The 12,383-nt window shown below is 47.6% G+C and overlaps 1 protein-coding gene across 2 annotated transcripts in view; it reads right to left on the reverse strand.

Annotated features, from left to right (window-relative positions):
- The window catches only part of MTUS2 (microtubule associated scaffold protein 2), a 711,801-nt gene that overhangs the window by 16,244 nt on the left and 683,174 nt on the right, over positions 1 to 12,383 (reverse strand). For both annotated transcript variants that reach the window (XM_003413957.4, XM_064275290.1), the window contains one exon: positions 2,170 to 2,275. In XM_003413957.4, coding sequence (XP_003414005.2) covers positions 2,170 to 2,275 — 106 coding nt within the window. The remainder of the gene's footprint in view (positions 1 to 2,169; positions 2,276 to 12,383) is intronic.

The following is a 12,383-nucleotide window of genomic DNA, read 5'->3' on the forward strand; positions in this document are numbered from 1 at the left end:
TTTTCATGCTGTCACTGGAGGGAGGAGAGGTCTCGTTAATCACGCTTAGAACAGAAGAATACTGGAGACTGGCAATTACCATCCTGGCTGGCAGGGGCTGCAATCAGGAAAACTGTGGTTTGCGTTGACCAAATCTTTTAGCTAATGGTGGCAAAGGTCTCTAAGAAATCCAGTTGTAATTGCTGAAGTTTACATTTGGACAAAAGTTAAGTCCTAGTTTCACTGACATAGAACAATGTGGCCTTCTGGTCTACCTGCTTCTGTCCAACTGATTAGTTTTAATAGCCATCGAGAGCGTCATCCTAACTATGATAATAAAATTTTTAAGTCACCATTACATACACCCACATTGTCTTGACATTATATATTCAAAGGCCTTGGATGTGGCGTCTAGACTGAGACATAAGTTAGAAAAATCCACCAGGTCTAGTTACTAAATGAAAATCCAGAAACAAAGACAGCACCCTGGCTCCTTACACCATTTCTATTCATATTCCCTTTCCTGAAACCACTTCCTGCAGTGCCGTGATGGGCTTCAGGGCATTTCCAAATGACCCCAATAACCCAAAATAAAAGACAAGTCAACAAACATCTATTCTGAAGATCGTATAAGCCATTGCTAATATCTGTGTCCCCATCACGGATTTCTTAATTTTGGACTCATGGCACTCGGTCTTGTGCTTAATGCTGTACTCTGAGATGGTGGTTCTCAAATTGTGCCGGGCGTCGGAATCACCTGGTAGGCTTTAAAAACTCCCAGAGCAACAGCATCAGACCCTCTGGGCTGGGACCCACACATCGGCAGCTCTGCAAGCTCCCCAGGTAAGCAGGAGTGGTGCTTACTGCCCAGCAGGCTTTTGCTGTCTGTTGTTGTTGTTAGGTGCCATCGAGTCACTTCTGACTCACAGCGACCCTGTCTACAACAGAACATTGTAAACATAATAAAAGCTCTGAGGCCAGTTCTCAAATTTGTTAAATGTATTCATCTGTTTTTAAAAGTCATTGTTTTTAATATACTTTAACAAGCAGTGACTGGGAGAAAAAATGAGGGGAGGGAAAATGGAAAAATAAATTGTATGTACTAATGTAAGTGCATGTTCAAGTGTCAAAAGCTGCTTCTCTAACGAAGTCAAAATCTCACTGTCGTTGTGTGCCATTGAGTCGATTCCAACTCGTAGCAATGCCATGTGACAGAGTAGAGCTGCCCCACAGGGTTTTCTAGGTGCTGATCTTCATGGGAGCAGATTGCCAGGTCTTTCTCCCACAGAGCCACTGGTGGGGGGTAGTGGAGTTCAAACCATCGACCTTTCGGTTAGCAGCCGAGCACTTAACCTTTGCAGCACCAAGGCACCTTAAAATTTTATTAAACTCTTAATTATCCAAAGATAATTCAAAGTTACAGAAGTGTCAAAAGAAAGACACTGATGCTCAGCTTCAGCCCACTGTGAACGTGGTCTATGAGCGCAAGGTCTGTAGGCCAACATGCAATTAGAGGCTGTCATGGCCCTGGTGGCACAGTGGTTAAGAGCTCAACTGCTAACCAAAAGGTCAGCAGTTCAAATCCACCAGCCGCTCCTTGGAAATCCTATGAGGCAGTTCTACTCTGTCCTATAGGGTCGCTATGAGTCGGACTCGACAGCAATGAGTTTTTAAAAAATTTTTTTATGGCTCTGAGAAGAACACAGGTATACAAAAAGTGTATCCACAGGGGGTTTGCCATTTAATCTTAAAATGCTTAAACACAAGATGGCCCGACACCTCCATTCCACGTCTACTCCTAGAACAGTGGTTCTCAAGTTTGGGTACGTGTGAGAATCATTTATGGAGCACCCCAGGCCAACTAAATCAGAATTCCTGGGTGAGGGTGGGGGGTGGGAGGGGCCAGGTGGGCATAAGTATTTTTTTTAAAGCTTCTCAGGGGATTGTAATAACCAGGCAAGGTTGAGAATGACTGCTTTGGCAGAAAGAAGTTACCTTGACCCTTGATTTCTATCTTCTTTCCACAGAAACCAACACAAAGGATGCTCGGGATAGAAAAGAATAAAGGGAAAGGGACAGAGGGAAAGAGGCAGGGACTCCAGACACTGCTGTCGTTTTGCTTCTGCACCCGAGAAGGCCAGGCTTGCAGAGCCTGCCCTGCCTGCCGCACACATCGGGGCTGGGGGTTACCTTGGACTTTGTGGTCATGGTCATCCTGCAGGATTGCGATGGCAACCGTGTGGCTGTTTTCCATCTCTAGGAGAGCAGTCTCATGGCTGGTGGTGATATCTTCGACCTGAAAGAGAGCCACAGTAGCCAGTTACACAGAGACCTGGGGTGGGAATGTCAGCCATTTCCTAGCTGCTTGGAGAACAGGAGTGAAATCCTACGAATGGACAAGGGCAGTGGACCAAAACGTCAAGGAGAAAGAACTGTTTCTGCTGAGATGGCAGCTGCTCTCAGCCTTGTGCCACTGAGGCTGGAGGGCCAAGGTTTGGTGGTGATGGGGCTGGCGCGAGTCAGGGGGAGTCCCTGCTGTAGCCTGGCTGTTTGCCACGTGAGTGGCAGCCTGAAGTGGGTGACAGGGCGGAGCTACCATTTGAGAGTCAGGGCCTGGCTTCTGGACTACACCGTTCCCGTTCCCATCCCTTCCCCTTGCACCAATGAGTTTTTACTTGAGCTAATGATAGTTAAGGAAAAGAAAAGCATCCTCCTTATGTATGGTCTGTACACTGTTTCCCAGAGGCAGTTGGGAGCTATGTTGTTGTCGTTGTTAGCTGCGTTTGAGCTGGCTCTGACTCGTGGTGACCTCGTGTTCAACAGAACGGAACGTTGCCTGGTGCTGCGCCGACTTCATGATCCTTGGTATGCTTGAGGCCATTGTTGCAGCCACTGTGTATTTTGAGTGCCTTCCAACTTAGGAGGCTCATCTTCCAGCACTATATTGGTCAATGTTCTATTGTGATCCACAGGGTTTTTATTGGCTAGTTTTTGGAAGTAGATTGTCAGACCTTTCTTCCTAGTCTGTCTGGAAGCTCTGCTGAAAACTGTCTACCATGGGTGATCCTGCTGGTATTTGAAATACCAGTGGCAGAGCTTCCAGCATCACAGCAACATGAAGGTCAGCTGTCTTGGTCATCTAGTGCTGCTATAATAGAAATGCCACAAGTGGAAGGCTTTAACAAAGAAAAGTTTATTCTCTTACAGTCCAGTAGGCCAGAAGTCCGAATTCAGGGCTCTGGCTCCAGGAGAAGGCTTTCTTTCTCTGTAGGCTCTGGAGGAAGGTCCTTGTGCTGCATCAGTCTTCCCTTGGTCTGGGAGCATCTCAGCACAGGGCTCTCATGTCCAAAGGACGAGCTCTGCTCCTGGCACTGCTTTCTTGGTGGTCTGAGGTCCCCATGTCTCTCTGCTCACTTGCCTCTTCTATATTCCAAAAGACACTGGCCCAAGACACTATCCAGTCCTGTAGATCTCCTTAATATAACTGCCGCTAATCCATCCCATTACATCATAGTGATAAGATTCACAACACATAGGGAAATGACATCAGACAACAAAATGGTAGACGATCACACAATGCTGGGAACCACGACCCAGCCAAATCAACATGCATATTTTCTGGGGAACACAATTCAATCCACGACACCAGCACAGTACCACAAACTGATGACGGCTGGTGGGATGGGAGCCATAGTCCATGGTAACTCCGCTTAACCCTCAGAGCACCCTCTGAAGCAGGTATTTTTAATCCCCATTTTACAGATGAGGAAACTGAGGCTTAGAGAGGCTTGAAATGGTTTGGCCACATTAGTAAAAGGCAGAGCCAGGGGTCAATCCCACATGCCTGACTCCAAGGTGAAGCTTTCTCGAACACCACTGTTGCCTCCCCCAAGAGAGACCAGCAGCACCTTGGGCTCTCTCACCAGTGCCAAGGTGAGGCTGGCAGACCTGTGCGCCCACAGGTGGACCAGCTTCCTACACATAAACTTTCCTTCCGGATGACAACTAGACCTCCCAGCCATGCAGCTTCGGAGCACTTCCTGTGAAGGGCGACCTCTAAGTCCTGGGGTGGTGCCTGACCCCTTCTGAAACAGAATCTTTTCCATTGATGGGGTTACTCGTATGCAATCCTCTCCCCCATGGCTGCAAGGACGTGTCCAGGACTTTAATCTGCGTAGTGCAGAGTTTAGGGTCTCATTTTTACGCTCCCTGATTTCTCCCCTACTTCCACCCTGACTGCTCACCACGTTTACTCATTTTGTTGTGGTGGTGATGGAGGTGGTTTTGATAAACTCTTAAACGTATGACTAAGCCCTAGAGTAACCAGTAAAATGACCTTTCCCGATGTTAGTAAACCTCTCCTGGACCCACCAGAACAGTCTTCTTCCAACTTCTTTGTCGGTGACCCATTGTCAAATGTATCATCTGATATTGTGACAAAGTGCACACACACACACACACACATGCACACACACACACGGGCAAACACACACATACACACACCCCTGAAAGCAAGGTCTCACCAAACGATACTTACCCTTACTACTTGCAATGATCCCATTTGAAATCTTTAATTCTATTTTGCTTTGTTTTACAAAATGCTTGTGACAAGCCACTAAATTTATTTCATGATCTATCAAGGGGTTAAAACTTGCATTTTGCAAAACACCGAACGAGAAAATGTTCCCAGGACCTGGAGCTCTTTGGTGGGTGAGCTAAGAATCCATTGCTTTAGTTGGTAACAGTCAGCCCCTTCCTCGAACCCCTCATTTCTCTGGGAACAGGGCGGTGCATGACTCCAGGCAGACCTTTGCTCTGGAAGGAGGAAGGGTACCCTACAGGAACCTGAAAGGAAGCACCCTAGTGGAGTGGATGCAAGGGCATTTTTATATCCAGTGGGGTAGATTCCCATTTGGAGCCCTGGTGGTGGAGCGGTTAAGCACTGGGCTGCTAACCCACTCAGCCAGCAGCTCTGCAGGAGGAAGACCTGGCAATCTATTCCTATAAAGATTAAAAAAAAAAAAAAAAGGCCTAGGAAACCCCAGGGGGCAATTCTACTCTTTTCTATAGCGTCACTATGAGTCGGAATGGATTCAATGGTACCAAATAACGAGAACAGATGGCCATTCATGGGAAATATTTCCTGACTTTCCCTCCTACATGGAATGAGACCTCTATTCATTGAAATAGAAATATTACTGGGTGAAGCGAACAGAGAAGCCGACGGTGTCAGGTAGGAAAGCTGCTTCTCAACTGTGAAAATGGGCACATGCCATGATTCACGTTTATTTACTGGCTAGTCTTGATTAAACAATATTTTATTTGAGGCTCAGATCCACTCTGCAATCCCCTCTACAGCAAGGCTGATGACGAAGTATTTAATTGTCCGATTCCTGTTTATAGGAGGCTTTTATGGACTCTTTGTCCAAAACCTTTTCAGCCTAGTGGAAAAATAAATTGCTGGCAAGAAAAAGGAAATATCCTTTCTTCCTCCTCCATTATGTGTGTCAGTTAACTCTGCAGACACTGTTGTTGGCACAAGTACCCAGACGCTACCTGCATGTATATTGCATAGTTCGGGATAATGAAAAATTTTCCACCAGTCCTTGGCACGATTCTAATTTATCAGGCGCTTACCAGGGGTGGTTCCAGAAAACAGAGATGGGTGAAAAGACTAAGCTTCTCGTTTGTTGGAAGGCGTGGCTTGATTTAGTGGTGATGGAATGCCATCCCAGTATATTGAGGAGGATGTAAGGGCATGACTCTCCCCACCCCGGTGGCGCAGTGGTTAAGCGTTCGGCTGCTAACCAAAAGGTTGGCAGTTGGAATCCACCACTGCTTCTTGGACACCCTGTGGGGCAGTTCAGCTCTGTCCTATAGGGTCACCATGAGGCAGACTTGACTCGACGGCAATGGGCTTGACAAGGACACGACAAGGAGTCCTTGGATGCAGAAACAGTTAAGTGCTTGGCTACTAACGGAAAGGTTCGAGTCCACCCAGAGGTACCTTGGAAGATGGAAGAAAGGCCTTGTGACTTACTTCTGAAAAATTAGCCATTGAAAACCCTACGGAGCACAGTTCTGCTCTGACACACACGGGGTTGCCCTGAGTTGGTGTCGAATCCACAGCAGCTGTGTGTGTGTGTGTAAGGGCATGATAAATCCATTACAGCCTCTCAGAGGCTCTTTTATAAATGAAGTATTGACCTCCTAACTCTGAAAGGCCATCTGGAATTAGAGAACTGTCCAGTACACTTGGAAGAAAACCAGTAGAGGTCATGAACAGCCATGTACGTTTCTATACATCTTTAAGTTTTGTAAAGCTTTCCTCAGTGAGGAAGTGGCTGTCCACTTTTGGCCATCCTCTTCCTTGTCGTGGTATTCCTCCCATGGCTTCCCCTCCCATGGCTCCTGGCTTCCTTCTAGAGCAGGGGCTCACATGCAAATAAGCAGCCAGTAAGAAATCCCTGAAGGAGCACTGGTGGTGCAGTGGTTAAGAGCTCAAAAGGTCAATCGTTCAAACCCACCAGCAGCTCCATGGGAGAAAAGACCTGGTGATCTGCTCAGTAGAGATTATAACCTTGGAAACCAGGGTTTTGAATTGGTACTGCCTGGTTCAGTCATGGTCAACAAGGCAAAACCTGAATGGACCCAAATTTCTAAAATGTGGGTGAAGCAGAATGATAAGTGGAATGGAAAAATTGAGGGTCGAAGCCCTGCTAGAAAATTAATCTGCTTAGGAAGTAAGGGCAGCATGCATGCTGCATAGCAACCAAATCTCTTGACTGGCAGAGTCAGAAACAACAGTGTTCCACTCGAAGATGGCAGCCGACCGTGCCACTTTGAATGTGTGTCACACTCCACAGTCCTGGCAATAATTCAATTCCACCATCAAGCTCCTGAAAGGGCTCACTATGCCTCTTCCGAGTCTCCCATTCCAAAGTTTAGACCCCTAATTTTTCCCATTTCACTTCACCCAAATTTAAAAAATTCAAGTCTGTCCCAATTTCATTTTGTTGGTGATAAACCAGTTTGAAGCCCTGTTGGGAACTCCATGGGGGCAGTTCTACCCTGTCCTATATGATCACCATCAGTGGGAATTACTCAACAGCAACTTGTTTTTTTTTTTTTTAGAACTCCTTGGTGGTGCTAACCAAAAGCAGTTCGAACCCATTCATTGGCTCTACAGGAGAAAGACCCGGTGATCTGCTACCATAAAGGCTACAACCTAGGAAACCCTATGGGGCAGCTCTACTCAGTCACATGAGATCACTATGAGTCAGAACTGACTCGACACTACCCCACGACAATAAGAATTCTCAGTCTGAGAGACCTTGGAATATTCCGATGGCACGGGAGAGGATTTAGACAGAGTCCCAGCCTAAGTGAGCGAGAGGTCTGTCCATCTGCCATATAGGGCCATCACGGTTGTCTGGGACAGCAGCTGTTCCCTCTGAAATGCTCCCATTTCCACAGCTGCTTGCAGCCCAGCTGGGCTTTGCCACCACAGAGCAGACGGGTGGACAGCCATGTTCTCCATGGGTAAGAACAGAGCTGTGGGGTGTCCTTCATTCAGCCGTTTGCAAAATGCAATTATCTGGGATTGTAGCAATTCACTTAGAGAAGACATAGATTTAGAAGGAAGAAATACGTGCTTTATATTGTCTCGGCTTCGCTCATTACACCCCAATCGGATTAAATTCTCATTTACCCCATCCCAGATGCATAATCCTATTTGATGGGATAGAGGGGAGCCACCCTTGCTTCCTCTCCTCCATCTTTCCTCATGCCTTCCATCTAGACAAGGAGACCCTCTTTTCTTCCTGTCCCTGCTATAATACCCTCGATATAGACATGGAACAGGCCACTAGTCATGCCAAAGCTTCCAGTCCTACTTCATCCCATTCTGGGGTGCACTCTTTGCCACTCTGCAGCCCATAGGGGTGGTCAAAAGGTTAACACACTCTGCTGCTAACCAACAGGCTGGAGGTTTAAGTCCACCCAGGGGAACCTCGGAAGGCCTGGTGATCTACTTCCGAGAGATCCGCCATTGGAAACCCTTTGGTGCACAGTTCTACTCTGACACACATGGGGTCACCAGGAGTCGGAGTCGACTCAATGGCAGCTGGTTTTTGGAGTCCCTGGGAGGCACAAACAATTAACACAATTGGCCGCTAATGGAGGTACAAGTCCACCTGGAGGTGCCTCCAAAGAAAGGCCTGGCAATCTACTTCTGAAAAGTCAGCTGTTGAAAACCCCGTGAAGCACAGTTCTGCTCTGATGCACATGGGGTCACCAGGAGTCGGAGTCGACCCAATGGCAGCTGGTACTGAACTGCAGCCCACCAAGGGGGCAGGTGTTTAAAGAGACTTTCATCTGTAGAGACTCTGGCTGTGATGGGGCAGGGGGAGGGCTCTGATGCTGGGAGGCTGAGGGCCCTGCAGGGTCTCATTCTATCTGATTAGCAGGAGTGAGCTTTCTGGGGCATTCGGCTGTGAGCCCGCAGTGCAGGATAATGGACAAGGTGGTCTCTGTCCACGCTGAGGGACCTTGGGCATGCTGTTCCCACCAGGCAGTCTAAAGGGGCAATTTCTTTAGGAAAGGGGATCAAGTGTGGCCTGGAGACAAAGCACACGTAAACTCCCAACATGGAACACGGCTGAGATGTCACCGGGCAGAACCCACGATGAATCTCGGAACGTGTCACCCTTTAGGGCAAGTCATGGAGTAAGACGAACTGCCAAAGGGCCTTGTTGTTGTCAGGTGTTGCAGAGTCGATTCTGAGTCATAGCAACCCCATGTGACAGAGTAGGACTGTCCCATAGGGTTTCCTAGATCGCCAGGTTTTTCTCTCGTGTAGCTGCTGGGTAGATTCCAACCGCTGGCCGTTTAGTTAGCAGCCGAGTACTTAAGCACTGCACCACCAAGGCTCCTTGAAGTGTCAGAGGAATGGAGTTAAAGGTCACCAGTCTGGTCACTGAACACCTACCAGGCTCTGTGGCTGAGCATGTTGGGGAACAGCCAAAGGCAGCCCAGAAAGGAGAACTGGAAGCTGGGCAGAGAAGGAACTGACTGTGAGAACTGTGTTCCGGGCAAGAAGGAAAAAGCCTGTGCTTTTACACTGAAAAGCTGTTTGTGCTTTGGGAACAGGAACACTGTGGCAATTTGGCTCCTATTAATGTGCAGCCATTGAGTGACAGCTGACTTTGACTAAAGATCTTTATAATCATATGATTTAAAATTTTTTAATCATTTTTTGTTGTTGTTGAGAATATACACAGAACATACACCAATTCAACCCTTTCTGCATGTATAATTCAGTGACATTGATTATATTCTTGGAGTTGTGCAACCATTCTCACCTGCCTTTTCTGAGTTGTTCCTCCCCCATTAACACACACTTACTGCCCCCTAAGGTTCCTGTCTAATCTTTTGAGTTGCTCTTGTCAATTCGATCCCATATGGATAGTTCTTAAAAGAGTACAATGCTCAAGGTAGACACATTCTTTACTAGTTAAGCTAAACTGTTGTTTGGTTTAAAGAAGACTTCAGGGGATATTTTTGGTTTAAGGTTTAAAGATTATCTCAGGGCAATAGTTTCAGGGGTTCATCCAGCCTCCATGGCTCCAGAAAATCTAGATCCCAGGAGAATTTGAAATTCTGTTCTACATTTTCCCCCTTTTGATCAGGATTCAGCTATAGAATCTTTGATCAAAATACTTAGCAATGGTAGCCAGCACTGTTCAGTCCTTCTGGTCTCATGGCAAGGGAGGCAGTTTGCTCATGGAAGCTGTTAGCCACACATTCATTCCTCCTATTCCTAACTTTCTGTCTTCCTCTGTCTCTCCAGGCAAATAGAGACCAATTGTTGTACCTTGGAATAAATTATCCTTTTAAAATAAAACTTATACCCTATCTTTAAACTCACTTAAGAAAGTCAAGAGGCAATGCCTCAGTGAGGCCATCCTATCTGCTCCTGCCCCCTAATCAGGACCTGGGGGCTGAAGAACAAGGTCCTGCACAAAGCTGCACACAACTTCACAGGGATCCCGCAGGGAGCTTTTTAAAATGACCCAAGGTCAGGCCCCACCCACAGAGATTCTGAGTCAATCAATGTGGGGTGAGGATCAGGATAGAGTCCCTGGGTGGTAGTACAAATGAATAAGTGCTTGGCTGCTAACCAAAACACAGGGGATTCTAGTCTATTCACAGGCTCTCTGGAAGAAAGATTGGTGATCTCCTTCAGAAAAATCAGCCATTGAAAACCCCATGGAGCACAGTTCTTTCTACTCTGACACGCATGGGGTCACCATGAGTCCACTAAATAGCACCTGGGTCTGAGGGGATGAGAATGGGTGTTTTTCCAGAAGTTCCCTAAGGCTTCCATGGGTAACCCGAGTAGAGACCATGGAAAGAGAGGCAGCCTTTGCCCTTGAGTGAGTGGATGAAGGAAAGTCGACTGGTGTTGTCATACAGAGGAATCCTGCAGTGAAGCCAGAGGCCATCTTGCCTTAGCAAGTGTGGCCCACTTTCAGGAGTTGGCTGAGACTTGAAGCCTCAGAATATCCTACATGTTAGGATGGAAGCCGCCTCCTCACTGCTGGTGGGTCTGGGGCCTTGAGGTGCACCCAGCTTGGCTAATCTCGGTTTGTAAGGCCAAAGAAGGACAGAAAAGGAACGATCCATGAAATTAGCTTTGCCAAATCTGATTATCCCTGATAAGGAAGCCCCAGATGTGGAGAGTCTGGCATGGATGATTAAAACCTTTGTTGTTGGTGTTAGCTGCTGTCAAATCCACCCCCAATTCACAGTGACCCCATGTATCACAGAGTAGAACTGCCCCAGAGAGTTTTCTTGGCTGAAATTTTTTTACAGAAGCAGTTCACCAGGCCTCTCTTCCGTGGAGCTGCTGATGGGTTCAAACCACTGACCTTTAGGTTAGCAGCTGATCAAAAACCACTTGCACCACCAAAAAAACAAAAACCCAGAACCAAACCTGTTGCCATCAACTCGATTCTGACTTATGGTGACCCTACAGGACGCAGTAGAAATGCCCCGTAGAGTTTCCAAGGAGCGGCTGGTGGATTTGAACTGTCGACCTTTTGGTTAGCAGCCGAGCTCTTAGCTTGCTTCAGCATCCACTTGCATCTTCTCTCCCACTAAACAAATTAGCATTTACTCCAGCTGGAAATTAGAACATTGGGCTGGTTTGAAAGCCATTTTCTTTCTCATTTCCTGCATGCTCCCTGCTGGAGAAGCTGAAGTCAGGAAAACCGCCAGCCCTCAGCTGGTGGAGCACAGGCAGATCACCGAGCCGCCCCCACCAGCGGGTTTCTACAGGAAATACTTAAGTGCAAAGCATTCAAACACTCTTCTCGCCACAAAGCCTACCCTTATATCCTCACAGCTGGAATAAAGCCTCGCGCACCCTCTTCGTCCTGTGCTTCTCACTGGGTACTTGGGTGCTTGTCTCAGGCCTTCCCCTTGACCCAGAGCCAAGGCTGTGGGCTATGCAGACCCATATTTTACACGTGCTGGTATTGCCTGCAGTGCCCTGACGATCACAGGGCCTTTATACCGTGGCCATACACACACACACGAGTGAATACACAATCACTGTCTATCATAAAGGATCAAGAAGAACAGAACTGAGAGCACTAATAAAACGGAGCCCTTTTTAAATATACACACATAGCTGAGAGGAGGCATCTTTCAGATGGCCCAAACACCCTAATTGCTCCCCGTTCCTTCCCATCCCCTCAATTGCTAGCCTCTTTGGGCTTCTGAACCAACCACTGCACCTCCCCCTCCGAAGCCTAATGGTTTGTCTAAATAAGCAGCAGGGCTAGCAGGGCTAAAGACATAGAATTCCGGGCTGGTGCCCCCATGTCTGACTACCCCCTTCTTCAGGCGATCAGACAGGAAAACTTGCATTGCACTCTGTGCGGCAAAATACACAACCCCTGGAATATAAAACCAGTGGCGGAAGAGCCCCAAGGCCCTTTGTCCACGGTGCAAGGGAAGGGGCCACCGTGGAAGTTTTCCATCCCGCCGGCCCGGACAGCTTTTGAGCCAGGGAGGGCCACTCGGGATGGAACTTTTCCTGCTGCACACTGTTGTCTGTGAGTAATTACAACGGCTTTCACTGCTGTCAACACCGTGTTCATGTCTCGTATGTACGAATGGATCCAGCTAAATGGATGTAACGCCCATGGATATAACACCATTGCGTGGAATTCTCATTTCAGTGCTCTGGTGGCTACTTGGAATCTGGAAACAGCCTTTAAGGCAACTTGAGCATGCGATGCAGTAGCTCTGGTTGTGCAATGGTTAAGCCCTCGGCTGCTAGCCAAAAGGTCGACAGTTCAAACCCACCAGTGGCTCCTCAGGAGAAAAGGCCTGGC

The sequence above is a fragment of the Loxodonta africana genome, chromosome 23 (genome assembly GCF_030014295.1).
Source record: "Loxodonta africana isolate mLoxAfr1 chromosome 23, mLoxAfr1.hap2, whole genome shotgun sequence".
NCBI classification, from domain to species: Eukaryota; Metazoa; Chordata; class Mammalia; order Proboscidea; family Elephantidae; genus Loxodonta; species Loxodonta africana.